General features: G+C 36.6%; 1 protein-coding gene across 4 annotated transcripts in view; it reads left to right on the forward strand.

Annotated features, from left to right (window-relative positions):
- Positions 1–27,303, forward strand: part of ASAP2 (ArfGAP with SH3 domain, ankyrin repeat and PH domain 2) — a 90,807-nt gene that overhangs the window by 1,850 nt on the left and 61,654 nt on the right. For all 4 annotated transcript variants that reach the window (XM_051613873.1, XM_051613875.1, XM_051613876.1 and 1 more), the window contains exons 2-3: positions 20,525–20,597; positions 24,571–24,716. In XM_051613873.1, coding sequence (XP_051469833.1) covers positions 20,525–20,597; positions 24,571–24,716 — 219 coding nt within the window. The remainder of the gene's footprint in view (positions 1–20,524; positions 20,598–24,570; positions 24,717–27,303) is intronic.

Consider the following 27,303-nt stretch of genomic DNA (forward strand, 5'->3'; position numbering starts at 1 on the left):
CCAATTTTTAAAGCTGTATGGTTGCAAAATGTCATCTTTCAGAGAAAAAACATGCAAAAAAGTTTTCATTTTACGTTTTCATGTCTGATGGTACAAAATTTATGGATAATGACATGAAATCTGTAATGTGTCTTAAGATGTTTTAAAGATTCAAGTAGCATCTTAAAGACCTTTTTTGTTTGTTTGTTTTTTTACGTTAGGTGAATGATACACCTTGAAACATTTTAGTGTGGTGGATCCTTTCTTGTTTAATCGGTTTCTTGTCCTTGGCATTTGTTTTTGTGTCGTATCTCTCATAAACTGCTGTTTGAGTTTTAAAGAAACTCCATCAGTATGTTAAATGTGTGTTTGTATCTCTGCATATTTCAGATATTAGACACTGTTGGCTTGTTTAGGTACAAAAATAATCTTTTATGATGAAGAACGTGCATACTGTCATGCAGATCTAAGTAAAGTTTGCAAGACAGGAGATGAGAGGTTGCACTGACTATAGCTATTCTTAATGGCATTGGTCTATCTAGCACTTTTGGCAAAATATCAGGAATTGCTGCTTGTTTGTGTTGCTGTCCTAAAAAATGTTGAAATGACTACTATTTTTTTTTTTTCCTTTGTGATTTATCAAGAGCAATGAACAAATTTGCATGGTTTCAAAACTGAAATATTTTTTCAGACTTAGACTTAATTGGTTTGGAAATACTCTGCTCTTTTAGCAGGATGTGCCTGGTTTTTCAGGTTAAATGTGATCCTTTGATAAAAAGCTGTGTATAAATTGTGTAATAGAGAGGTCAACACTCAGCATCTTTTTTCTAAAAGGTTAGGCAAGAATCAGTTCATCAGCTTGTTATGAACTTAGTAATGAATACATCTAAAAATGTACAGGTAATGCAAATAACTGGTGCATTTCCAGTGTCTTAAGTACAGTGAAGCATCAGTTTCCTGAGTGTGCTGCTCTGTTACAGTAGACAGGATGGTTCTGAAAACTGAGAGCTCTGGCTGTGGGTGATTTAGGGAATGTGTTACTCAAAAGAGTTAATGGGTAAGTTGAAACCGTGCTGACTGCAAGCTTTGTGTACGCATTGATTTTAACAAGTGACTCTAAGAGCTAGTTTATTAACCGAAGACAGTTAAGCTTTTGTTTTCCAGGATATTGTGTACATGTATGAAGAAATTAACTAGTAAATACTGATACTTTGAGGATGACTCTTAACTGCTTTTCTCAGCAAATGTGGTTCTGGAACGGACTATTGCAACTGCCTGCATGAAGCCAGTTTGGGTCTCCCAAGCCCTGAGCTCCGTTGGAAGCAGAGGCACAGGGTGAGGCAGTCCACAGGAGGTGGGGGCTAATGTAACTGAGCTCAGCTTTGGGCAAACACAGATAACTGTTTCCATATCCCAATGGGAAGTCTTTTGCACTTAACATTAACACTGCTGGCTACCAGTTTTGTAATTCTGTCTTAGTTAATTAGCAGGTATCTAATTGTGTTTTAAAAGTTTAGTTAATAAGTGGAAAAGGCATTTGAAGGGAGCAAATCAGTAAGATGTTGGACAATTTTAAGTGTATATTTTAGTGATATATCTCTGTGGGCAGTGGTATTGCCTTAAATAAGTGTTTTCTGAATTTGGATTAACTGACCTCTGACAGTTGCAGAATATGATTGATTTTTAGTATCAGCTGACAATAGTTGGAGTTAAATGTTTTAGGTGATTCTATACACTAATTACAGACTCTGGATCTTGGCTTTTGAGATCACCAGAAGTGCTTGTGTTGCAGTTTGGGAACTGGTGCCTGTTCAAACATTTGGAGAAAGATAATCTGATCCTTTGCTCTTGGTAGTGGAAAAGGAATTAGGAAAGGCATGCTCGTGGAGCACAACATGATTTCAAAGGAAAAGGAATCATGTAATTTTTGCATTGTTCTCAGATTAGGATGTTGCTTAGCAAAATGTTTGGAATCTTTAGCTTCTGCTAAAGCAAAATTACAAGAGAGCAGTATATGCCACAGGCCCTTACAAGTTACTGTTTAATCTTTGCATGTATGATAGTGACTAAGATTAAACAAGTTTTAATTGATAGAGTGCAGAGCGTAGTCACATGAGTGGGGGAGGGATTGCTTGAAATCAGTAATCTAGTCTGACAAATGCGGTCTTTTTAGTTGACAGCAGTTGCCTGTTTCTATTAAAGGTCCCAGGATCTAAAAATGTGTGGTGACCATTCTTAAGCTGTGAATGCTTAAATGTCTGATTTTAGTACTTCTGTTACTTAGAACCTACACTTCCTGCTTTTATGTGCTGTGAACTAAGTAAAATAGTCCCCAAAACCACAGTGGAGACGGCAAGGTAGTTCTAATAACTGTGATCATGAAAGGTTTTTAGAAATTATTTGCAGAGTGATTTAATAGAATCCAAGTGTGCCATCTTTTTTTAAAGCATGGATTAATTTTTACAATAAAGACTGAAACTGAAGCCCATAAAAATCCTACCTATCTTGGAGAGGCATAAAGGATAGATGCTTATTGAATTTCATTCCCTTTTGTATGTTAAAATTCTGTAATTGTCTCTGCTCCATTTTTGTTTTGCAAAGCTAACTAGAGTGAGAGGTAATAACAGCTTTGTAGGGTGGGCGAATGTGTGGCTGGTTAAGTGCATACATGTGGGTTTAAAAGTTTTTAAAAATTATACTTCTCAACATGTATTTTTTGCTTGATAGATGTTTAGGACTGGAGTTCTGTCTTCATATGCTGTGTGACTGTGACTTGTTTTTGAAAGCTATCTGAAGGTGTTTTTGTATAAATTGGGAAGCAGTAGAAAACGTCACATTGTGGTGCATTTGGGGAAATTTACTACTAGTATTTGTATATTTCCTTTTAATAAAATATACTTTGTGTATCTATGATGTGCTCTTTAGCAGAACTTACTTGCACACTTTTCTTAGTGAGGTAAGAAAAGTGTACAGTTCCATAAATACGTGTTGTTCAGCACCGCTTTTTCTGTTCCACTTCTGCTTCCTTTCTGGAATCATGTTTCTCTGTCATCAGCATCCAAAGGGTTTCTGGAAAAGTCATTATGACATAAATGGCATGATGGTTTCAAAAAGAGTGTGGGAATTTTTAATTTTTTCTTTTTGAGAGGAATTAGAGTGGAAGTTTTAGAAATACAGGAGCAACACTGTAGGTTTTCAGCTGGAAGTTTTTGTGTGTTTTAAAATACAGAATTTAAACCTTAAACCTTTAAAGTACAGACAAGTCTTTTAAATAGATTCCTGTGCACCTTACCTTGGTACATCCAATGGTGTATCTATTTCCTATTATGCAATGGCCCCATTCCCCATAGGAGGATCAATGGAAATTATGCAAATTTCCAAAGTGTTTTGCTAACTGTGGCTTTTCTCTTTTGATCCCTAGTGCTGCTGCATTTCTCAGAACTATCTCATCTGGATTTAGTGTACTTCATGCTGATTCTAAAAGAGAGTAGATGTGGAAAGTGGCTAATTCTGCTTAGATTTAACCCACCTTCACTTCCTCTTCTCATCTTTATGTTGTTCTCTATGTACGAAAAAATACCACAGTGCTAGGTAAAGGTGGGGCCTTGCTACTGAAAGGCATTGCAATCACAAAAGCGTAACCCTTGCTCCAAAGCACTTACAGTCCACGTGTCAAGTGGACATGGCTTGTGAATACAGGTGGAGGAATCCAAGAAAACTTGATGCACCTGACCTAGTCTACTGTGTTTGTAGCTGAGCCACTGTGAAGTGGTTTGGTTTTATTCATATGCATTAGAATAGTTGTTCTTAAACATTTTAGTTAACTCTTAAATCTGTTTGTTTTTTTTTTTTAATGTAATATGCACTTTCCCTATGTGTGTGTATATGTGTATATAATACATAAAATCCTTCCCAATCTAAACTCCTGCACCCCAGCTTCTGAGCCTCACTCTTAACAACCCACACAATCTGTCTGCCCCATTTACCCTTTGCACCTGAAGTGTCAGAAAAATTGGACCTAACCCTGTTTAGGTTAGCTCTTCCATCTACTGTCTTGGGTACGAAGCTTCTCTATATTTCCTCAAGTTTTACAGTGTCTCGTTATCTCAATTTCTTGAGACCCCTTTGCTACAGAGGTTCTTCGTGTTCTGCCCAACTGCAGTGAAGCCCCAAGCCTTACCCCTCACCCCCCCTTGCCCCACAGCAGGTTTGGCCCAGCTCTGTCCATGGTACCAGAGCCGTAGTTGGAGCTCTGATGGGCTCACCCTGAGCCCATGTGTCTCATGTGTGGGCTAGCAACACTGGCTCTAAATCGGTGTTGTATTCTTCATAAAGTTGCTAGAGAGGGCAGAAGAGATGTCCCCTGCATTAAATCTTTCTGCAGCTTCTCCAACTATGGGGACACCTTCCATCCTTGCTCTCCTTCCCATTCTATGTGAGCTGTATAGCTCAGAAGAGTTTGTGGATGCTTTAAAATGTAAGTGTTGGTAAGATAAGTATAAACTAAGAGTTGATAGGATAACATGAAGGTGTTACTCTAAAAAAGCAAATGGATGTTCATGGCTGGAGTTCCTGTGATTGGAGGCAGAGGGAGTCGTGAGTGAATGAGAGATGATTAGTGTCACCTTCTAGTAAGCGAAGAATCAAAGACCAATATATTACATTTGATGCAAAGAAGAATTCTGATACAAGTGTGGAAAGGGATTAATTGCATGGAAGACAAACTGAAAGGTTTAGTAGCTTGAGTGGATGTGACTGAGAAAGACCATATTGGTCAAGGCCAGAATGTTGAAATAATCAAAATTAAATGATGAGGTCATGGATAAAATCCACAAGATACAGAAAGGTTGTATAGTTGCATGATAGATATGTAAGGTTGGATGAGAGATAAGTTTCAGTTTAAGACAACCTGTTGATTATGGTCTGGTAAAGCAGGCTGCCTGTTAACACTGCAATCATGGAGGATTTGTGCAAGAGGAATAAATATGAGCTGTATTTCAACCACATTATGGTGGCTAACAAGGCAAGATGCTGAGTTTTGCAGAAGGAAACAGCAAGGGAAGTTGATGTGGGAATCGCTGATTTAAAGGCAGGAATCAAGTGGATGTTGTGGATGAGACTGTAAACAAGCAAAGTGTTTGTTGTGTGGTTGGAGTTCAATTCGTTGTGCACTAAAGGCAAAACAGCCAAGTTAAAAGCAAAACCAAGACAAAACAAGGAAGAAAAAAATATTTAGGGAAAAAGTCTTTAAACTGAGAGGTGGTGAGGTCAGCAGAACTTAAGAGTTCATGTACTAAAGCATGAAAATTGTTCATGAAGTATCCCAAGAAAGGGGAAGATTATGGGAAAAACTACAGACTTGAAACTCTCCAAGAAGATTATCACAATTGAGCAGAGCCTGTCAGAAATGGAAAGAAAACCGAAGTAGTCAGAGGGAAGTTTTGCTTTAAAGTGCTTAAAGGTAAAAGACAAATTTGCAGAAGTCAAGTTGCTGTAGGAATCACAGAAGGCAGTAAAGAAAAAAAACCCACTCTTTAAGCACATAGAGTTGTGAGGAGATAATATACAATTAGATAATATACAATACAATATACAATACAAAGATAATATACAATTAGAATGTAGTCGTATTAAAGATAATGTAGGTATTACCAAATCTAAATTGGTGCTCTGCTGCAGTTTTTGAACTCAAAGTGTGGGAGAAGGTAGAATGAATAGTGGGAATAGAGATGCAAGTAAGCAAAGCAGTAAATAAAACTGTGGGTTTAAGCACTCAGTTTGTTGGAGCTGGTTAATGTGTTTTCCCGGATTCTGAAAGAATTAGGATGGTAACTAGCAAATACTCTTAACAAATCCTCTGAAGGCTGTGATCATATCTGATTTAAGCACAGAGGGTTAAAAAAGCAGGGATGGAAAGGAGTATTTACAGCTAGTAAAAATGGATGCAAGGGATGCAGAAATGCACACCATGACTTTTAAATTGAGAAGGAGAGATGTTCTTACTCAAATATTACAAGTATCCCTGATGACTGGCAGGCTAGCAAAGTAAACAGTTCGCTTTCCTTCTTCCAGAAATACTTGAGAATACTGTAAACAAGTATTTACAGCAACTTCCACTGCTATGCAAGAAGACAGTACTTTCATGTTTGCTTTCATTTTTTAAGTTGTAGCGTAGACAGATGTGGAAGAACTTCACATTGGGAGAAATTTTTTTGCTTCTTGTTTACTCTTGCATTGGTGCTGCCAATTTCTTATGGAAAAACAATTACTGAGAATAATACATGTAAAGCTGGGTGTAATCACCCTCTACTTTGGTCCATTCTTACTGAGATTTTATTCCCTACCCTCTGCCCTCTCCTTTAAACCTGGCTAGAAAATATAGATCAAGTTATGGGACAAAAAAGTTTAGTGTTAGTAATAATTTTATTGCAAGCTGATGCTAGGATTGTTTCTAATTTTTCCCTAGTCTTTTCCCTATACAGCCTTATGTTTGTCAGCACCATGCTCAAGCTCTTCTGTATGCGATATACTTGCTGTATGTAGTTGTTATCGGTGAGGACAGAGACATAAGCTGAAAGAGTTTTAGTATTAGATATGAGATTTTCTGTGATTAAGATGACTGCCAGCTTCTTTTATTTGGACTAAGTCCAGATTTCTTTCATGAAGCTTACATCAATGTAGGGATTAAGTGGAGGAGTAAATTTGTCTAGGGAACAACAGAAAATGGGAACACAAGAAACAGACTCTGAAAGTAAAAGGCAACTGAAACATCTAAGAGGGAACATGAGGATTAGTCAAAAGTGAAGAGCAAGAAAATGGAATATGAATTAAGGACAGAGTCAAGGGAGTCATCCAGAGGCAATCTACTGTAATGTCACATAAGGAGTGGAGGGTCAGGAATTGGCATATAGTCAGAAGCATTAAGGAGGGGATAAGGAAATGCATCAAAAGTCTGAGGAAGTTGAGAGGAATCAGAATTAACAGGAACAGCAAAGGAAGGGGGAGTGCGGCAGTGTTTATGCAGGATGTAGGATGAAAGCATCAGGCAGAGTATGTGGAGGGAGGGCTAATGTGAAAACAATCAGTATAGTATGGAGGCAGGCAGGGATATGGGGAAGGGATACTAATGGAGAAAACTGGATAATGGTGATATCATAGCTACATTCTATCTTACCATCTAGTATTCCTGTAGTGGAAGGAGAGTCCTGCACATTATATATCCAGAAAATGGGACACAGTAGTAAGTATTATACAGACTTCCTTAACTGTTATATATATCTCAATTTTATTTGGAAAGAGAAAATAATGCACCTTTGGGGGAGAATTTATTGACGGAGGAGCTGAGATACAGCACTGTAATGGAATAGCTTTTTTTCTTATGAGCAATGCTGCTTTGCAGGAAATAAGCTTGTGTAGTGTGATTCAGTACTTTTCATCTAGAAGTTTGGTTTTCAATTGAGTAGGTGTTGGACAGAATTTGAAAAATTTACTTCTTTGTGTATGTGAACTCTTTCACAAAAATACTTACTATGGAAGTGACATACTGTGCACACTGTGAAGTGTATTTCTTTGGAGTATATTATTTAAGAGGTGGCTGTAAAAGTTAACATGAAAGAACCTGAAGTGTAAATTCTAGCATCTGACTTGTTAAACCAAGAAATAGAGAATTGAAAGGGAAGGCTGAAGCTCTGCTTCTCATTGTCTTGGAGCAGTATGGTGTATAGAACCACCTGCTCTTTGTGCACCCCTCAGCTATCCCTGATTAAAGATCAGATTATCAATGTAGTTCCAGTTTGAAATCTATAATTCTGTCTAGGCATTATGCTAAGTATGCGTGTAGATAAATCAAAACAGCTGAAGTGATTAGAGATGAACAAATTACTTTTATGTTCCTGAAAGCTTTTATCTACATTTAGAAGGCATATAGGAAGGGAAAAAATGAAGTAGTGAAGCAATGTGAACATTCATATGGATTATTTTCTCATGTTCTATGGTTTCTGTTCATTGTTAGTGAAGTATTTCTTTCATAGAATATGTAATTTCAAGGCAACTTAGGCTGCATTCTAGGGAAGTCAACTTGGAAACAAATGCATTTACTAATCATTTTAAGCCACTTCAATCAAACAGGATTACTGTTTGGCTAGAATAATAGGAGTGGAAATTTCCTTAGCACATGCAAACACAGAGCCCTTGCTCTGTTGTCAAATGCAAAACATGAAGTATAGAGTATTTCAAAGCACATGTTTTAATAATTTGTTTGTTTTCCAGAACTGTAGGAGTATGTTACACAAAACCAGGAAAGATTCTAGCAGATTCCTTCTCCACTTCGAGCTCTATGTAAACTGATGCTCTGAAGAGCGTAGTATTGAAGATGCAATGAAGTAGTAAATCTTTTGTAAGCTGCTTTTTGCTTGGGTTTCATTCATTCTCTTGCTTAGTTCATTCTCTTCTGTTGCTTAACTGCTCTGGTTGTGGATGTCAAGCTTTTCATGTCAGTATTATCAGTCAGCACAGTTTTCTGTGCTAGAGATGGAGTGGTAGTGTTTCCCACTGCCTTCCATATCCCCCAGGCCACATGGATGTGGCAATGATGCAAGGATTCGTGGTGCTTGGTGACAGAGATTTAGGCATTTCTCTCTTTAGTTACAGTCAGCTGATTCAGTAGCTGTTTCCTTTTTCTTTTAAGAACACAAAAAAAGTGCTGATAGGTCTGGACGTGCTTCTCTGTTCTTAACTGCTTCAATTTTAAATGCAGTTGTTGTTCAGTGTTTTGTGTCAGGTAGCAGCTGTGTATGAATTTAACTTCCTAATGCTCAATGGTATAGGGAAGTACTGTTTACTCCATTTTATAGGTACCTTCTGTGTACATGAACTTAATTATTTTGACAAAGGTCATCCTTTTGGAAAGCTTTTAATTTTACATCAAATATTATGTAAATGGGTGTTTTATATCTCCTGTTTGCTACAGTAATAGTTGTGTGACTTAAGATTCACATAAACTTTTAGCAGGCTGTCCTTAGGGACAGGAGTGCCTAAACTGTTAGTTCTAGTTATACTTAAGGCTGTTGAAATTCCAACAGAATGTAAGATCATTGTTTTCAAGACTGTAATATTGTGTTGAGATTTCTTTAGTTGGGCACCTGAAATTAAATACAATATATGACAATTTGGATATGTTATTTATTTAAAACCAAATTCCCAGGTGGAAATTCACATAATATTATGCTTATGCATTTATACAACAAGAACTGAAGCTCTTCACAATAGCTACAGCATGACAAAGCATCAACAACATTAAATTAGTGCCATGTATTTTTTCCATTTAACAAAAAGAGGAAGATACTGGTGTTATCAAATGTTTGATTGCCATAATAAGTTAGCTAATCTTATATTTTCAGTGGGTGCTGTTAATTATGCTATCATGCAATTACTTTTTAATGGAGAAAAATGTATTTATACTGAGCAAACATGCAGAGATTTTCAAAGGCAATATACTGAAGTATAGAGAAGTTGGAGTGAAAATCACAGACTGAAGTCTGGAAGCCACTGTAGACTATACATTATTTTAGTATATAAAGAGAAAATCAGTTTTGTCATTTGACCCTGGGCTTTTGTGTGAGAAACTGAAAGATTAACTACACAAAATGTATTACATTGTAAAAGGAAACAACTTTCCACTGAAGAAAACTAAGCTATAGTAATATGCCACCAGTATTATAGGTAGATGCCTTTCATAAATTTCTACCCTAATAATAGAGAGGTGATATCTGATGTATTGCTTTACCGCTGCTGATCCTCATTTTGACAGCTGGTACAGTGTTTCCCTAGGAATACTTTGTACATTTGAGGCAATTTGTCTTTTTCTCTTCTGAAGTCCTCTCTAAATACCTGCCATTCTTTGTTTTGGGAGTGTGATGTCCTTAAAGTTCCAGGTGTATCATGAACTAGATAGTCTGTGTGCCTTTTATTCCCAGTCAGAATGACCACCTCATTTATACAGCTGCCAAAACTGTCTGTAGCACAGATTTTGGTTTTTATTTTGGTTAAGAACTTTTCAGAGATCTGTTAAGATGGAGGTTTGATTGTGCTACTTTGCTGTAGACTCTTTTCTTTTCTTGGTTAATTTCTGGTCCCTAGAATTATTGGTTAAATAAAGAAAACAAACAAAAGTTGAAGGAGTGCTGGATGGGGAGGGATAGCTCCTTTTACGGCATCCAGCTGATGTGTGCACACACTACAGAGTTTTTCAGCTTTAGGGGAGAGTAAGTGGATCATATATGGGGAAAACTTAGTCTTTAGTTTTTCGTAATTTTAGAGAGATTGCAGCTGGTTTGGATTGCCTGGTTCAAGTAGAGGATTTGAAGACTGCTAAAACCAGATTAGACCTTTTGATATGGGAACTTCTGAGTGTCTGGAAGGTGTTTCATTTGTTTATGCCCATATGTTCATTTGATTATGCCCATAAATAACTAAAAATTCTCTATTCAGATAGCTTGTCATACGCAGAATAAAAGGGCATTATCTTCTGCAAAGATTAATTCTCGTTGGCTCTGATGGTTTATAAAAGGATTTAATACTAGGGAAGCGAGTACTAAATTGAGAAATCTGCAAAGGGAAAATCCCATCAGCCTAGCTCATCATAAATGCTGTTGAGTGATACAGAGTGAGGATCAGCCTCTTCCAACAGCTGGGCTCAGAACCATGAAGGACTTTGACAGATGCGGACAGCAGGCAGAAATGCAAAAACACAAAGCTAGAGCGGAGTATCTTGCAGGCTGAGGACCAGAGAATTTTGACATGGGTAAAGGGAGTGTAAAGTTTAATTGGCTGTTCAAGATGATTTTCACTGAAACTTTATCTTGTTATCTATGTTACTTTGTTTTACATAATGATATATCTTGTTATGTTGAAGCATGCAATACTAAATACATGGGTATCTGGAACTGGCTAGTGCTACTGGAAAACTAAACAACAATAAATAATAAATAAGGGAGTTCTGTTTACATGCTCTTTGTTTAAAAATGAGCCTCTGTAAAGAGTAAGTGTATCAAGTCTATTTCATTGCTTATAAGATCTATTTTGAAGTCCAGTCATCTTATCTTTGAAAGCAGATAGTTGTGATGGTGGTGGTGAAATTATGAAAAGAGAAGGAAAATGTATTTCTCAGTATAAAACTTGGATAATGCACAGATGGATGTGTTCTGGTTGGTATAAGCACTCTCCATTCTTTCCTCTTAGGCAGGAAGTTTTGTTATACTGAAGTGCTTGGTGTGTCATCTCTTGTGCTCCCCCCACTCCTCCTCCCCTTAAGTATCTGTTGCATTTCCAACTTTCTGTAGTGAAGGAAGCATGTGGAAATCAAATGATTAATACACATATAGAGCATCTTTTCTGGTCAGTGTGCAACAGTATCATATACTGACTTGTATGAATGATGTAACATTTTGTAGGCTCTGAACCTCTGGGGATTTCTCTTTACTGATAGAAGTAGTTTGTGAGATAATTCTGATTTTTAGACATGAATTATTTGTTTTAATCAAAATTAAAGAAGTTACACAAAAGTTATTGTGCTCAAGGGTGTTTTTGTATGCAACATAGCAGTGTCTGATTTTCCCATCTTTTACCTTTGCAACCGAATTACCTTTTACTTACCACTGCTTTGGGAAGTTAATACTCTTGTGACCTCTTTGCATACCCTTAGCACAATATTTCAGAGCTGAAGTGTTTGCTACATTTTTCTGCCAGATAGACCAGAGCTCGCTGAAACAGATTGCCTTGGCGTTGGGCCCACAAGAACCACAAACCCAGATGCTGGAGAAGTAATGCTTTCGTGGAAAGGGACTTTGCAGAGACAATTCTATGATAAACCTGGTCTTTTTTATGGCATGTCTGTCTCTGTACCTTTACAGTCTCTTAAGTAGAGAGGTCTCACACCTAAGAGCTTATTCATACAAATTAACTGTTATAGCTACTGTAGAGTATAATGTTCTGAAACATTTCTTCCCATGCACACTCCAAATAAAGTAATTACCCAAAATCAAAGTTTTTATAACTATTATACATGTATTTATACATAAAATACTATTTTATATTTATTTTAGAATTGTTATCCTAAAATACATTCAGGCTAGAATGCCTTGCCCCAGAATATGCCTATGAGGTTTTTTTGTACCCTTTGTATCAGTCCCTTCCTGAATGTGCCAGGTGATCAGTAGTAGGATACTGGAGAGGATTTAGGAAAGAAACTAATACGTGGAGGGAGGAAATTACATAACAGTAGGAGAATGGAAAGAGGATTTTGGAGGGGGATAACATAATTTAGGAAGCTTTATACCTCCTTCTGTAACAGGAAAGTGGATTGAGGCCAGGAGCATAGACTTCTTTTCTAATAGAAAAATAACAAACTGAGATAGAATGTCTGTGGATATCTCTGATCTTTTGAGTCAGGGAGGATTAATTACAGCAAGGATCAGATTGCCTGTAAAGATACACCAGAAAAGCCAAATGATTGTGCTTGCTGGGTATGAGTACTCAAAACTTGCTATTCTTACTTTTTAAACAAGACCAGGTCTTTAAGGCACAAGAGCTGATTCCTGCTGTTCTGTGTCTACAGTAATTATTTGAACACTTCTCTTTTCCTTGCTAACTGACCAAGCTCCTTCCTGCATCCTTTGTTTTTTGGAAGGATATTCCTATTTGTGTTCAGCATGTGCAACAGCCTCTGGCATGAATCATTATTCTGAAATACTGGAATGGGTGAAGCACAGAAGGATATTGAGAAGCCCCATATTTTAGTGCAAATTACCAAAATTGAGGGTGAGATTAGATTTTGTTTTAAAGATATAATGGTTAAGATGATTGTTTACATTGGACCTAAAGTCAGTGTGTTAATACTTTATTTTTACCTTTGTCAGTTAAATGTGTGTCATGGAGAAGAGCACATTGGTTCTTGTCTCCAGGATTGCTTTTCAAATGACGAGGATTTTTTTTCCCAAAATTTTGTTACTGCTTTAGCAGTACTTCTAAGCATTTGTTGTTGTTGTTCCAGTGGACTCTTTACTTCTTTAAAAAGAAAAAAAAGAAACCAACAAAATAATTGGTTACCTTGAGACTTTTTACAAATTCAGATCCAGTTCTGGGAATACTTTCAGCAAAAAGCCCATCCAAATAACCAAAAATGTGAAACAGTTAATTTTAGTCTTTCTAAAATGAAGCTGCTGTGGGTAAGAAGAAAGGAATGTATTGGAGACTTTCAAATGTTTTAAATAAAAAATAGTGCAAAAATGATGGCCTCCTCCTTCCCTTCCCTCCCTCACTGCTTCCCACAGTAGGCTGTTGTGCAGTCATGAAGCTCTGACACTGAGCAAGAAGTTTAGTTTTATTTCTTTCTCTTGTCTGGAGTTAGACAACTTAAGCTTCTTGTTTCTCTTGAGAATAGCTTGTTGGGCTATGTAGTGTTTTCTTTGAAAGTCTCTCAGTCTTTTCTTTTTAAACTGGTTGCTGGAAACTGGGAGATTGTCTTGGGGAAGGGTATGTAAGTGCTTTTCTTTGCCTGCTGCCCTAAACGTCTGTTATTGACCACTACCAATAGAGGATATTGAGTTAAATAGATCTGACCCAGTATGACTATTTTTCTGTTCCTCTACAGATAAATAATTATTTTCTGGGGCACAAAGAAATAAGGGACTGGTGTAAGGATACTTGGATAAGATAAAGACACAGACTTCTGCTCTAAGATTGGTACAAAAGATGTTTAATGAGCATCTAACCACTAGAGCCTGAGGGTTCTCCATTTATGCTACTACTGCCCTGTTTTTCCCCATACCCTTTGGTTCTTTAAAGGGTGGCAAAATAATCTTTGGGATCTCCAAGTTCTCAGTTTATGCCTTCCTGCCTTTTTTTCCACCCCCAATTAAAAATAGAATAGTTTGTTTTCCCCCTAGTCCACTGAAAAGAGCAAACAGTACATTCTTTTTTTGTGCCAGCATGAAATTCATTAAATATATTTATTAATTTGAGCCAATACCCCTTCCTAAAGAAATAAACCTGTGTATTGCAAAGTTCTATTTAGACAACATAGACTTTTTGATTGATGTTACTTTTGAGGTTCTTTTCTGGGAGAGGGTGGGAGCAGTAATGAAGTGTTGGAACATTGTATTTTCCCAGTGGGCTTAAATATTTCTGAGCAATATGAAATGGACCTGAACAGTTTTGTGTTGTTTGTTTTTGTTGTTCGGTTTTTTTTTTAAAGAAAAAAATTAAAAAGAAAAATAAAATTAAAAAAAAAGAGTAAATAATTTGAAAGGGTCAAGGCAGATTGTGGCACACAAACTAGGATGCAGAATAACATTCCAGGAAGTTTCAATAACCTCGGACTGATTTCTTCCTGGTAAGATGGGTTTGGTTCTAATTAGTTGGCACATTTTATTGTTCAGAGTAGAAAGCTTTGAAGCAGTTGAAATGAAAATTGGCCTTTGGCAAGTGAAACTGGACCTTGTTCGTACATGAGGAAAAAAGCTTTGCTGCTAAATACTGATAGTTGTGTCCTCTCAAGTGCTCATTTTAAAAGCTGTATTTTCTTCTGTTTATTTTGATATGCTTATCTCTGTTCCTAGTATACTTATTACAGACGTGTTTGCTGCTAAATTCTCATTAGGCTTATTGAACTTAAAATATTTTGTGTAATTATTGGAATTGCTTCTTCTACAGTCTGTATGGGCCTCAGAAATGCTTTTGTTTCATTACTGTAATTTTGAAATTTTCAGCCTGTGCAGTCAAAAGACCTAACACTTGTATTACTGAATACCTTGTGAAAAATATATTAGCAGTGTGTCCAAAGTGGTTTTGTGATGGGTACCAAAACACTAGCCTTCACTTGCTAGGAAAAAAACAACATGAATTACATTTTTTAAAAAAATTTGCATATTGCAGGTAATTTTAGAGTTGTGTTTTGGTTTGTGTTTTTATTTTTTTGTAGTAAATGCACAGAGATATCATTTAGTTGAAGATACAGCAAGAAAATTTAAAATTACAATTTGTTTTAAAGCATAGCAAATAGACATTTTTTGTAATTGTTTTCACTGTGTAGCTTTGGGTTGTAAGGTAAAACGGTTCTCAAACTAAATAATGTTTCTATGCCATTTTAAGAGATACTAGTTATGCATTTTGAAGAATACTAATGATATGAGCAACTGGTTTGAGAATACATTTCCTATTAATCCAATTTGCCATTAGCAGCCTTGAAATTCATGTTAAGAGAGCAAGATCAGAAACAGCATATAGATTCTGATACAAAAGGTAATTTACCTTAAAAATTGTTCCAAAAGATTAGCATTAGAAGTCACATAAAAGTAAATTAACACAAGACATAAATACTGTGGAAAAATATTCTATGGGCACACTAAAAAGGTCACTGTAGAGTTTATGGTTCAGGTCATGTCGCATAGCACCACATCTACAATAATGTAGCTTATTTCTTAATGTACTGTAGAGAAAATGTGTTGGGTTTTTGTTGTTGTTTGTTTGTTTGTTTCTTTTCCCCTAAATTAAAGCTATATATACTGTTCTTAACAAGAGGGAAGTCTGAGGACTGATCAGTAGAAACTGGCTATGAAAATTATTTACATGGCCTCTTTGACTACATTACACTGAATTAAACATGCCAAAATAAACAATCTTGCAATAGTTTTTTGAGTCAAAACTAGAAGCATTACATGAGAGGACAAAATGATCCCACCATATGAATACATGGTCATTGCTGGTTCAGAGGTTTACTGGGCATATTAAGTGGGTAAAAACAAAGGGTAGACTATGCAACATCAGAAGCCATCTTAAATTTCACTGCTTTGGAAGCTACTGAAAGTGCACAAAGCAGTTGAACTAGGGAAGAGTAGGATTTTGGCATGTGTGTGCATCAGTATACTGTGTGTACATTGATGAAACATACAGGAGTAAAAATTCAAAGTTTTTTTTAAGCTACAGCTGTACTTAAACTGATTTCTAAGTGCTAATATTTGCACAAAGAAAAGGATGAGGAATTATGAAGAACACTGCTAAAGACAGAGAACTAACATTTTCAAATTTTATGCTGAAGTGCTGCCTTTGAAGCATTAGTTGTGAATAGGCATGAATGTCTTCCAATTAAAGTCCCCCTCCCCATTTTTTGTTCTATAAGCAAGACTAAAATACAGTATTAAAGGTACAAAGTTTTACTATATTTAGTCTATCAGTCTGTAGACATACTTAGCCACTGTTAAATGCAGCATTATCAAAAGATTTCACAAAGGAATAGAGGATTAGAAGAAATGTCCTACAGGAGCAAGTCTAGTTTCTTACCACAATAGGTAACAACATAATAATATTTCATAAATGTATCCAGGTCCCTCTGAAACAGAAGCCTGTTACCCCTTATCTCCTGTTTGGAAAGCTTTCCAGAATTATATTTTTTTTTTCTCCTCAATTTCTAGTCACAGTTTCTTCAGGTACAGCTTTTATGCAGCTTTTTTTAATGCTAACATTGTTTCTTAGCTTAAATATTTCTTGGTATTTTTCTCTTTTTCTTCTTTGTTACCACCAGTAAGGAATTTAGGTAGGATCCTTTACATTCAGGAGAGAGGAGTCAGGGTAAGTGAAAGTGAGCAAGCAAAAGATACAGGCAATCAGTGCCACATTATCCGTACAAATTTCTATTGATCTTTAGTTTCCTAGAGAATAGCCCAAACACCTTTGGTGACTGGAGATCATTTTAGGAAGGCAGCCTGTTCTTCCTACATTTTGTGTATTTTAATTTTAAAAACTTACTTATTTAAGCATCTTGTGCTCTTTATTTATTTACATTTGTGTGATGAGCACATTCCAGTTCCCTCTAGATATCTGCTTGAGCTAGCCAATTTAAGTTTGCTACAGCTTATTCCCAGTAATCTCATGAAAAAAACAGAGTAGTTCAAGAGACTTTTTATTCCAGTCCATACTTCACATACTGTTGGATGAAAGTAACACATTGGTTCCCATTTTGTGTGTTTATCAGACTCAAAAATCCAGTGGTTCAGAGAGACATAAGCTGTCAAGACCAAAAATTTGGACCTACACCTTTTTGCATGTCAAAGCTATGTAGTATTCAATGACTTTTTTTTTTTGTTTTTTAACTAGTTTGTTCCCTTGTCTTTGGTGGAAGGAGATCTCCTGTATCTTGATGTTTGTTTGTTTGTTTTTTCATGGCTATATCACTTTGGCACCCTGTGTTGATTCTGCAATCCTGTGGTAAGCCAAACTGCTTTATTCCCCTTATATTTTTTTTACTGATCGGCCAGTTCCTATATGTATCTTTCTCTTGGATACACAACTTTGCAGTCTTTGCTGTTGAATTTCTTCCCGTTTTCATTAATCACATCAATGAATTGAATCAACAATGAAATACTTGTATTTTTAAAGAATGAAGCACAGTTTATTTTGGGGACAGTTTGTTCGTTTTTCTAATGGGAGTATTCTTTTAGGTGTAATATGCAAATAGAATTGCATGAAGTATTGACTGTCAAAAATTTCTTCAATTCTTCTCTTTTTTTTTTTCTTTTTTTTTTTTTTTTTTTTTTTTTGCTAGGAGAGGGTGGAAATAGCTAGTTGAGTCCATGTTGCCTTGATACAAAGGTACGATACTTTGCTACTGGGGTAACTTTTCTCAGTTTTTCATGACTTTGGAATGGATGATCTACCTGAACAAAAGCTGAACCAAGTTCTCAGCTAGAAAGTCAGTGTTAAGTTGCTGTTAGTCAAGGTAGTATTGAGGCTGCATGAGTCATCTTGCCTCCCTCGATGTTTCAGCATAATTCTACAGCATCCTCTATCTCCACAAAAATGTGGTAACAGTTTCTAGACAAGCTGAACTAATAAAGCCTGTTCTATTGTGGTGAGTGAATATGTGAAGGAATGTTGAGACTAATGTAATGCTAAAAGAAAATGTAGCTAATAGAGATAACAGTGTAGTAAAAGTGGTCACCACACTCATGCAGCTACTAAATCCTTGTTCAGAGGTGTCTCTGGAGGCTTCTTCAGCAGGAGCACCTGGGTATGTTGATTGTCCTACTCATTCCTGTTATTTCCATTGTCTTTTTCCTTGGGTTATGTTGTATCAAGGGGCTGCCTGATAGCCAGAGTTGGAAAGCTGACCCATCTGAAAAATAACTTCTTTCCCCCCCCTTGTCTAATTTTAAACAGGGATTGATTCTCTCCTGCAGTTTGCGACACGTCCCCACAAGCACTTGCACTGGCACAGCTGAAAGGGCAGGCAGAGGAAGAATGGAGGACCCAAGGGAAGCTGCCCTGGCATTCCTGTACATTTTCATCACATTACAGCTTGGGGTGTTTTGCTGGTTCTGTTGGCCTCAGTACTGTCTGTGGGGTTTCTTTCTCCCTGTTATCCTTGTTTTGAATTTTTATGCAGACCAGCTGGCTGTGGTAGCTAGATGCTTAAATTACCATCTTTGGTCTGTTAGGGGCGTTAGCTATCATTTCTGTTGGACCTTGGCAGTGCTGTGCATTATGGGTTTGCCTTCCACTGCCTGATCCCAGTGAAAGAGGGAGCTGGTTGAGAGAAGCTGCAAACTGAAATTATGACTTTTGTTGAGGAAGACAGCTTGAAGTTTTTCCCTTACTGAGAGCCTATGCTTTCTGACTGAGACAGTCATGGGCTAGATTTTCTGAATTCCTAGGTCTACCTGGGTCCCTCACCACAGTAGTACAAGTGGTTCGTAACTCATTCAATGCATCTATCGTTCCAACACTTCTCTTTTATAAGAAGTGCTGTCTTCTTTTTCTTCTTTTCCTCCTTCCCCAAACTCAGGTGCAGAGTTGAAATAACTTATCAAGTGCACACACAAATCTGACACTTAGCAGTGAACTGAAACCATAACTTTTAAGTCTCTGGCCATCAGCTTTCTCTGTGAACTGTTACTTGTAAGGCTTGTTGTTGGAGACATTCCTTTCACTTTTTCTCCAAGAGAGTAATCGTCCTTTGATGCAGTCATCAATGAAATTACCATTCCTCTGTAGTCAGCTGATCAGATGGCGCTTTTCTGAGGTTATTTATGGAAATCACTGAACACAGGGTGAGGGAGTTGACTTTGTGTACTTCCATCCAGACAGGTGACTAATCTAACCTTTGCGATCTCACCGTATACAAGTTTGTTATAGTCAATGCAATTAAAATTGCTGAAGGGGGTGACTTTTACGAACTCTCTTAGGGTTTTTTTTTTCCCTTCCTCTGTACTTTAGAATTCCAGGTGAAAGGCCTCTGCACTTTTCCTGCTAATATGTTTCTGATGTAAACTGTAATGATCCTGGGGGTAAAACTTCCAATGGATATAGTGGCATCATGACACTAAAATGTTAATGTTAAGGCAACATCTAAATCTGTTGGTTTCCGTGGAATGCTGCAAAGATTTTGCCTAGCTATTTGTGGTCTGAATGGATTAATTTTAAGAATACTCCCATAAATAGGAGGGATAATATTTATTTTTGCATTCATTATGTTAAAAAAAAAAATAGATAGGGTCCTGTGCTCTGACTTTTCCACATAATTTATCCTATACAGGTAATTAACAATTAAACAATGGTAGGTCAGATCTGTAGCTGCTATGATTTGCTGAAATCTTTTATATGAAAACTGGAATTAATTTGCTGCTTTTTGTTTGCTCTTTTAGCATGTATCATGCTAAACAGCTCTTGCTGTGATGTAATTTGTAGTGTTCAGGACTGTTCTTCAGTGGGATCTAAAGGCATCACCATCTCTAGAAGTCACACTTAAATTTTCTTGCAGTTTCACAAAGGTGGTTTTTTTTCATTTGTTTAGGTTTGTTTGTGGGGTTTGTTTGTTTTTTAATAATTTGTGTATCCTTAATTGTGCTTCTCTGTTCTGGAACAATTGTACTTTTTTGGATCTGCCCATATTTCTGTTCAGTAAGCAAAATGGTTGCTTTCTGCCACTGTTTTTTCTTTCAAACAAATTGGTTATAAGTACCTGAGTATTCTGGACGGGATTTAAACTGGAATTTTATATTATGTTGGTGAAAGCTTTGCTTGATGATAAAACGTGTGGAAGATATTTGAGAGATAAGCAATTTGTTTTGTTCAGCGTAGCAGTGAGAAAGTTCCTATGGTTGGAAGTGCAATTAATTAACTGAATTATCCAGGAAAACTGTAATTAAATTCCATTTTTATATTCTGTCTGGAGAGGTGATGTTTCTTGTTCCTTTATCAAGGTTAGAACATAACACAGTTTGAAACTGTTTTAACAATTTAACATAACAAGAAGATACTGTGTAAATAGTTTCATTTAAGATAGTGCTGGGTATAGGGAAGATGTATTTTTCTGGTCAAGGGGATAGAATAGGTTGTGTGGGTGGAGGGGGGAGCAACTGGCGAGTAATTTATTAATTACAGAAATAACATTGAGTAACATAATAGTGTTACAATTACAGGAGGGTTCCAGGGCACAGGTTTACCAGAGTAAAGTATCCAATATTGCATATTTAATTTTTCTCTTTTGTTTTAGGCTCTGGATGTTGATCGAACTGTTCTCTATAAAATGAAGAAGTCTGTCAAAGCCATAAATATATCCGGTCTGGGTAAGTATATAATAATTTATATTGGTGAAAGGGGATAATTTAAACAGTTGTCTTGCTGAATCAGGAAGAGTTATATAGGTAACTCTGAGAAGAGTAAAATGTATATTTTATATAACAATCTTGAGCTATCTGCTTGATCATGAGCTCAGTAAGGATGAAATTTTGTGAGGCAGCTGAACCTACCTAGCTGGCATACTGCTACCAAGTGGGGAAGCTGTGCTCTCCTTTTTCCACCAGGTCTGGGCTACCTTCTCCTTCTGCCACCCTTGGTGCTTGGCAGATCCCTAGATGAAATTTTTAGCTTATATAAAGCTGCAAAAGCAGTGAAATCAACTTCAGTGGGATTAGGTGAGCACCTGAAATGCATATAAGTATTATTAAGAGATGAGGGGGTGAAAGGGGTGAAATTATTCTCTTTGGCAACAATGGGAAGATGCATTGGCTCTACTGCTTTGTGAAACCTCAGTCTTCCTGGTGTCTTCCAGTTATCTATGTAGAGAACTTGAGAGAGCTGATGAGCTGCAATATTTTAGTGTCATGATGCACAAAGTCAGATATTGGTCTTAAAAACACTGATAAAGCTACAAAGAACTGTTGTTGAGTGCATTTTTACGTGTGCCAATCTCATGGAGTTTTTTGTGTTTATCATCTTTGAAAAAGAAGCTGAAGATTCTTTTTTTTTTGGTGAATTATAAGCATTTTGTGTAGAAGAAACAGCATTTGTTTTTGTTGATAAGAAAAAGGTTTTTGTTGGCATTTGTTCTCACTTTGCAGTTCATAGCAATTAAAGCTAACAATACCAATATTATATGCAAAATAGGTTGGCCATGTGACCGTGGAAAGGCACCAATATATGACAGAACTTCTGGGCATATTGGTGTTCCAATATAAGGTTATAACAAGAACTTCTGTTGTGGTGTAATTCTTATCAGCTAATTAAAAGGAAGTTCCTTCTTGCCTAATGTGATAAAGCTGTTATCTTTGGATTGTAGAGGGTCCAGTTTAAGATTCATCTGGAGTGGTGGCATCTGTTACATATTTACGTGGCACCCTTCTGATTGTGTTTTTTTGGTTGCTTGTTTGGTTTTTTTAAAATTTTTGAGTGCTTGACTATGCTTCGTAATCAGTGTACTTGTTAAAGCATTGTAGCAAGTCACTGCATTTTTTGCATAAAATCAGTACCTTGCCTAGTTTTTAAATTCATGCTGCCCACTCTTGACAATCAAGGTTTGAAGGTGTTTCTCTTCCACCAGCAGAAATATCACTAACCCAGCCACTTGTTAGCCCTTTTGACAAGAACTGTGGCCCAGCACTCATAAGGACACAGTTACTGGATTTTTAATTTAGGTTCTCAGAGTATTAAGTTTACATGTTTTGGCTTTTTTTTTAATGTGTAAATCTAGAACTGTTACAGAGGCTTGGATAGTGACTCAGATTTGGACATTACACATGGTACAATATACAGTGACTCCATTTTTACATTGTAATTTAGTTTCTTACTTAAAAGAAAATCTTCTAAACCCTCAAACAAGCCTTGCCCAGAATTATTTTTTTTTTATAGATTCCACACCTTTTATTTGCAGAGAGACTCTTAAAATCCATCAGGAAGACACCATTGGGCAAGGAAGAGTATTTTGGAGGGTTCCATGAAAAAATAGCATTTTGTGTTCTTCCAGAGAGCTTGTGGACTAAGCTCAGCTAATAGCATTGCTGCAATAACTACCATTATCATTCTGGGGATGTCTCAGAACTACTGTTGAGCTGCTGGTTTGTTTGCTTTGTTTAATCTGATCCAGAGGAATGGTCCCCAGGATGCTGGGGAATAGCAAACTCTTGGGGATGCTGTATGGAATAGAAAGCTCATGTTTCCTAAGGTAAAAAGTCAGCATGGTTCAGCTGCTGATTACACATCTGACCACAACAAGTAGTGGTAGCAGCCTTTTCACCTTCTTATTATGCAATGGCAGCCTTCTCTTTTTGCTGTCTGAATTGTACCCAGACCTCCTCCCTCACCTGGATTCACATACACTAAGCTGGATGCAGGACACTGTAAGAATGCAGAAAGCAATATGGAAATAATTCACCTTACTGGGTGGCTGTGTGAACTGAATGAGTAGTGACCTGCCACATCCTGTTTTTTGCTGTCTGTGCCAGTGGTTCAAAGCTTGTTCCAGGTGTGTGTACATCACAGAGTAGTAACAGTTGAACGTTCTTACTTCATCCTACAGTTCGGGTAGCAAAAAAGTTTGGTAAGTGCTCAGCCTTTGCTGTTGATGCTGAGAAAAAATAAATACAGGTCGGTGCTAGGATTTAGTTTTTAAATTGAATGGCTATAGACAAAGTGTCTTTTACAGGCTGCAGATTCAAGCACACAAGGTAGAAACTTGTAGAATTATTGCCATTTGTCTGACTTGAATTCTGCAAGGACATTATGACAGTCTTTAATTGCACAATATTATACCACTACTCTTCAGGGTTTTAGTTTCGTATATTGGAAATGAAAGAAAATTTTAAACTACTTGAGAAATAAAGTTATTGAATGGTTATCCAAATAGAAATGTGAGTAGGCAGGCTTGTTTTTAAGCTGGAGTGTGCTATGTTTATTGAACAGGTTGTATAGCTAATTCATAGAAATTTGGAGAAAGGACATGGAATCGAGAATCCTTTGGATATTAAATGTGTTGATGTAGACAAATGGACTTTAAGCTAAACTGAATCACTGATTGTTTGAACATATTAATCCGCTCTAAATAATCTTTAGGGTTTATGCTGGTCTCATATAATGACCTAAAAAGGATTGTTGTTCTTATTAATGTATTATTTATTTCTAGGGTGCTGGGTTTATTTTTCTGATTTCTTTTGAAAGGAGACAGGAATTGGCCACAGCTAGAGTATTAAATAGACAACTTTAACTCTCTCAGGTGTAACCTTAGTGTTCTTTGTCCATGTGCTCAAGCTTGTTGTGGTCACTAACCTTTGGTACAGAAAGACTTTTTGTTTATTCCACATATCAAATTGACAAATTGTTCATTTTTTTATGCCTGTCTATGTGAGCAAGTAACCTGGTTCCTAGAACTGAACCAGTAGGTCAAAGTAGTTAAGTCTGAGGCTCATCAGATTTCCTTTATATTTGAGTCAGAGGAACTTGCTTTAGGCTGAGAATTCATCTCATCCCCTGGGTTGAGTAACCCCCCAACACATGCATCTCAAAACTTCCTGAAGGGCAGATGTGTTAGCTGTGTGCTGGGTGACTTGCACTGCTGCAGCCAGGTAGTGATGCAGAACCTGCTGTCTCCATTGAGCACTGGACAGCTTCTGGGACAGAGCTTCTGGTTTCCTTGTCTCAGAAAGGAATCTAGTTGTCAGGAACCAAAACTGCTTTGACAACTGAACTGGTCTATGTTAAATGCTGATGATAGGATTGACTGCTAGGATTTGTTGCAGATCCCCCCCTGTTGCTCTATGTGGAACCATCACAGATACAGGTTTTGTCCTCATCTGTAATGTAGTTTGTAGTCCCATTTCCTAGGATGACCTGAGAGTCTTATTTGATCTTACTGCCTTCTGTTGTGTGCCAACACACTCAATCTCTCCTCTTTGTTTAGCACACAGTTAAACATAACAGCACAATGTTAAAATTCGAGTGTTAAGAAAAGACTCTAGAAGTTCATTATAGGAGTTGGGAAGCATTATGCTGTCTCTGGTATGGTGCAGAAATATTGTGGGTCTTTCTGGAGTGGATACCAGTCAGATGATTGTCTAGTCTTGATGACTTTGTACAGCATATGGATAAATAGAAAAAAAGAAACAAAATTAATGAAATACATCATACTTCTGGCATATCAACATTAAAATAGAAATAATAAATGTTCATTGTATCAATTAAACATTTTTAGCAAGAAATATTCTGAAATTGTAATTTCAGTAACCTTATATCTACTGATCATATTTTCATGTTTTGCTCTTTTTGAAGCTCATGTGGAAAATGAAGAACAGTATACACAAGCACTGGAGAAATTTGGAGGCAACTGTGTTTGCAGGGATGACCCAGATTTGGGAACAGCATTTTTAAAATTTTCTGTGTTTACAAAGGAATTAACTGCACTCTTCAAAAATTTGGTAAGAATTACTTAAGAAAAACATGTTGAAATTTTAAAGGTCATTACAAAAGCTTGATTTCGGCATTATAACAGCTCTTTAAGTTGAAGACAATTTGTGTTTTAGCAACCCCTGCTCTTAAAAAATTCTTGGCTCAGGAAAATGTCTCATGCCCTAGCTTTTCCTCTTGCAAAACTCAAAACACCCAAACCCCCAATTCTTACATCTAAAAACTTCCCACAATAAAGTAGTTGTAACATGTATTATAAAATGTACATACTCATTCGCTTTAAAATTGTAACCAGCAAAACCCAACCTGGTTTACTCTTGTATTCATGTTGCATTTACTTTACTTTTTTACTTTTTCTGTTTGTATTTATAAAGAGAGATTTTAGTGCCCCTGGAAAAGAGATTCTTTCACTTCTCATGGAAGAGAGTCAGGAAAACAAAACCAAGCGTAGTGCTATAATGACAATAATGTCCACTGGGGACCAACCCTGCAGGCTTAAAAGCACACTCCAGTGAGCCAAATGGGTTGGAGCCAAATGGAAGAACAGGAGATTTAATTATGAATGGAGAATTTTCAGCCTCAATTTCACATTATCAAAGGGCACAAAAAGAGCAGATTCTGACTACACCCTATTAACTAGAGCTTTCTGAGTAAGTCCCAAATTAACGCAAAATGACAGAACTCTTAAACCAGGAGCTAGGAAGGGGAGATGTCCCACATTCCTACAAGCATTTAAAAGTCTGTTCCTGATGAAAACAATGGGATGAAGACACATCAGATGCTTTTGTCAGTCTAGACCAAATGTCTGTAGCTTGCAGCCAGCTGGTCATAATCAGTTCTTTGAGGAATGTTTCCAGCTGATGGGATTTAGGGCAGTCCCATTCAGTCCCTGATGCTGACCTCTCTTTTTAACCCAATTGTGATATCGATGAAAGAGGATCTGGACACATATGTATTTATCAACAGTGAAATGTTTTTCATATTGATCATATTGATTTGAATGTCTTTGGATGTAGAAATACTGTCTCAGATTATGTATCTGAAGAGGAATCCTTATTGAGTGTGAGTCAGTCAGTTATCCTGAGTCTCCCATACAGAGGTAGGCTGCTCATGTGGAAGGGAAAATAAAATGGGTCTTCTAATTGATACCTTCTGTTAACTAAAAAACCCCTCTCTATCATATATCAATTACAATATGGTGACTTCATTAGGCAAATGGATTTGGGAAATGTGATTTTTAGGTGGTTTTAAAAAGCAATCTACTAAGAGCTGCACCCGCTCTCAAGCAAAACCTTTTAATGTATTGTATTTCAAAATGACTTTTAAAAGCTAAAAAAATGTTGCTTTTATAACAAAAATCTTAGCTATTGTTATCTTAAAACCAGTAATTATTGTCTTTGTAAAATGTTTCTGGCAAGAATAACTTTTCTTGCACAAACTGGAAAGGAAAATAAAAACAAAATAAATATGTATTGGAAGTGGGATGCATGTTTTTATTACCTTTTCTTATCCATGTAAGCGTGTTATGTGTGTTCTCCAAGGATTATTTCTAACTCTTTTTGCTTTGTGTACTGCTTTTTCATTAGCAACTACGTATTTTTGCTTTAGTTTGAATGTGTAAGAAGAGGATATGTCATGAGCTAGTAGATAAGTTTTTAATTCTTCTCAGTTTGTGATTCTGATTTTCTGTATTTTTGAAACTAATAATAATTTTGCATGGATGTGAATGTAAATTTTTTTTATTTTTTTATTTTTTTTTACATTGCAATAGCATAGGTACCTTCTCTCTTCTTTAATGCTGTCTGGTGAAGGAAAGGCCTCTGTAAGTTTCTGCTCTTTCCTGATATGCTTCATATTGTTGAGTTTTTTTGTTTTCTCCTGACTAGCAAAAGAAAACTGAAGAAGTAAAGGAACCTAATGGTCCTTGAATTTGGTGTCTCTCTAGGAAAAAAATTTCCTCCAGAAAGAAATATATATGAAAAAAAGGAACTAATCTTCGTTATTGCTTCAAAATACCGTATTTATAATAAAAATTCTGGAATTATAAAAGAATTATAAAGTAGAATTATAGTTTTATCTAACTTTGCCCATTAGAAGTTAATACCACTAGAATAAATTGTTGATAAGTTGTCACTTCTAAAATCTGTTCATAAGTTTACTGATGGGAGGTCTCATTTTTTAAGAGGTTAAAAGACTATTGACTAGTGTAAAAAGTCCTATAACATAGATGGATAGGGCACTGAATTTCCACAGGACATTTTAACTGAAATGAGTGGGGAATGTGCAAGGAAGTGAGAGGACATGTTCAGACTGGAACAGATGCCAAAGCTATTAGCACTGGCAAAGCTTTAGGGCTACTGTCAAGTTTTGCTTGGTCATATATTTTGCTTTTGTTTGTAGAAGCTGACATGTTCTGTCAGCTCTTGGCCTGGGTGGCATTTAGAGCTGTAACTGTAAAGTGCTTCTGCAAAAAGATTTTCCTTAAACTTGCCTTTAGTAAGGTAAAGTAATTATAAAGCTGTTCTACTTTAACAGGGATTTTATGTTCTTATTTTCTCTAATATATTTAAAAGCTTCCCAAAAGGCTTTGATGTTTTT

This window comes from Apus apus, chromosome 3, assembly GCF_020740795.1.
Source record: "Apus apus isolate bApuApu2 chromosome 3, bApuApu2.pri.cur, whole genome shotgun sequence".
Taxonomy (NCBI): domain Eukaryota; kingdom Metazoa; phylum Chordata; class Aves; order Apodiformes; family Apodidae; genus Apus; species Apus apus.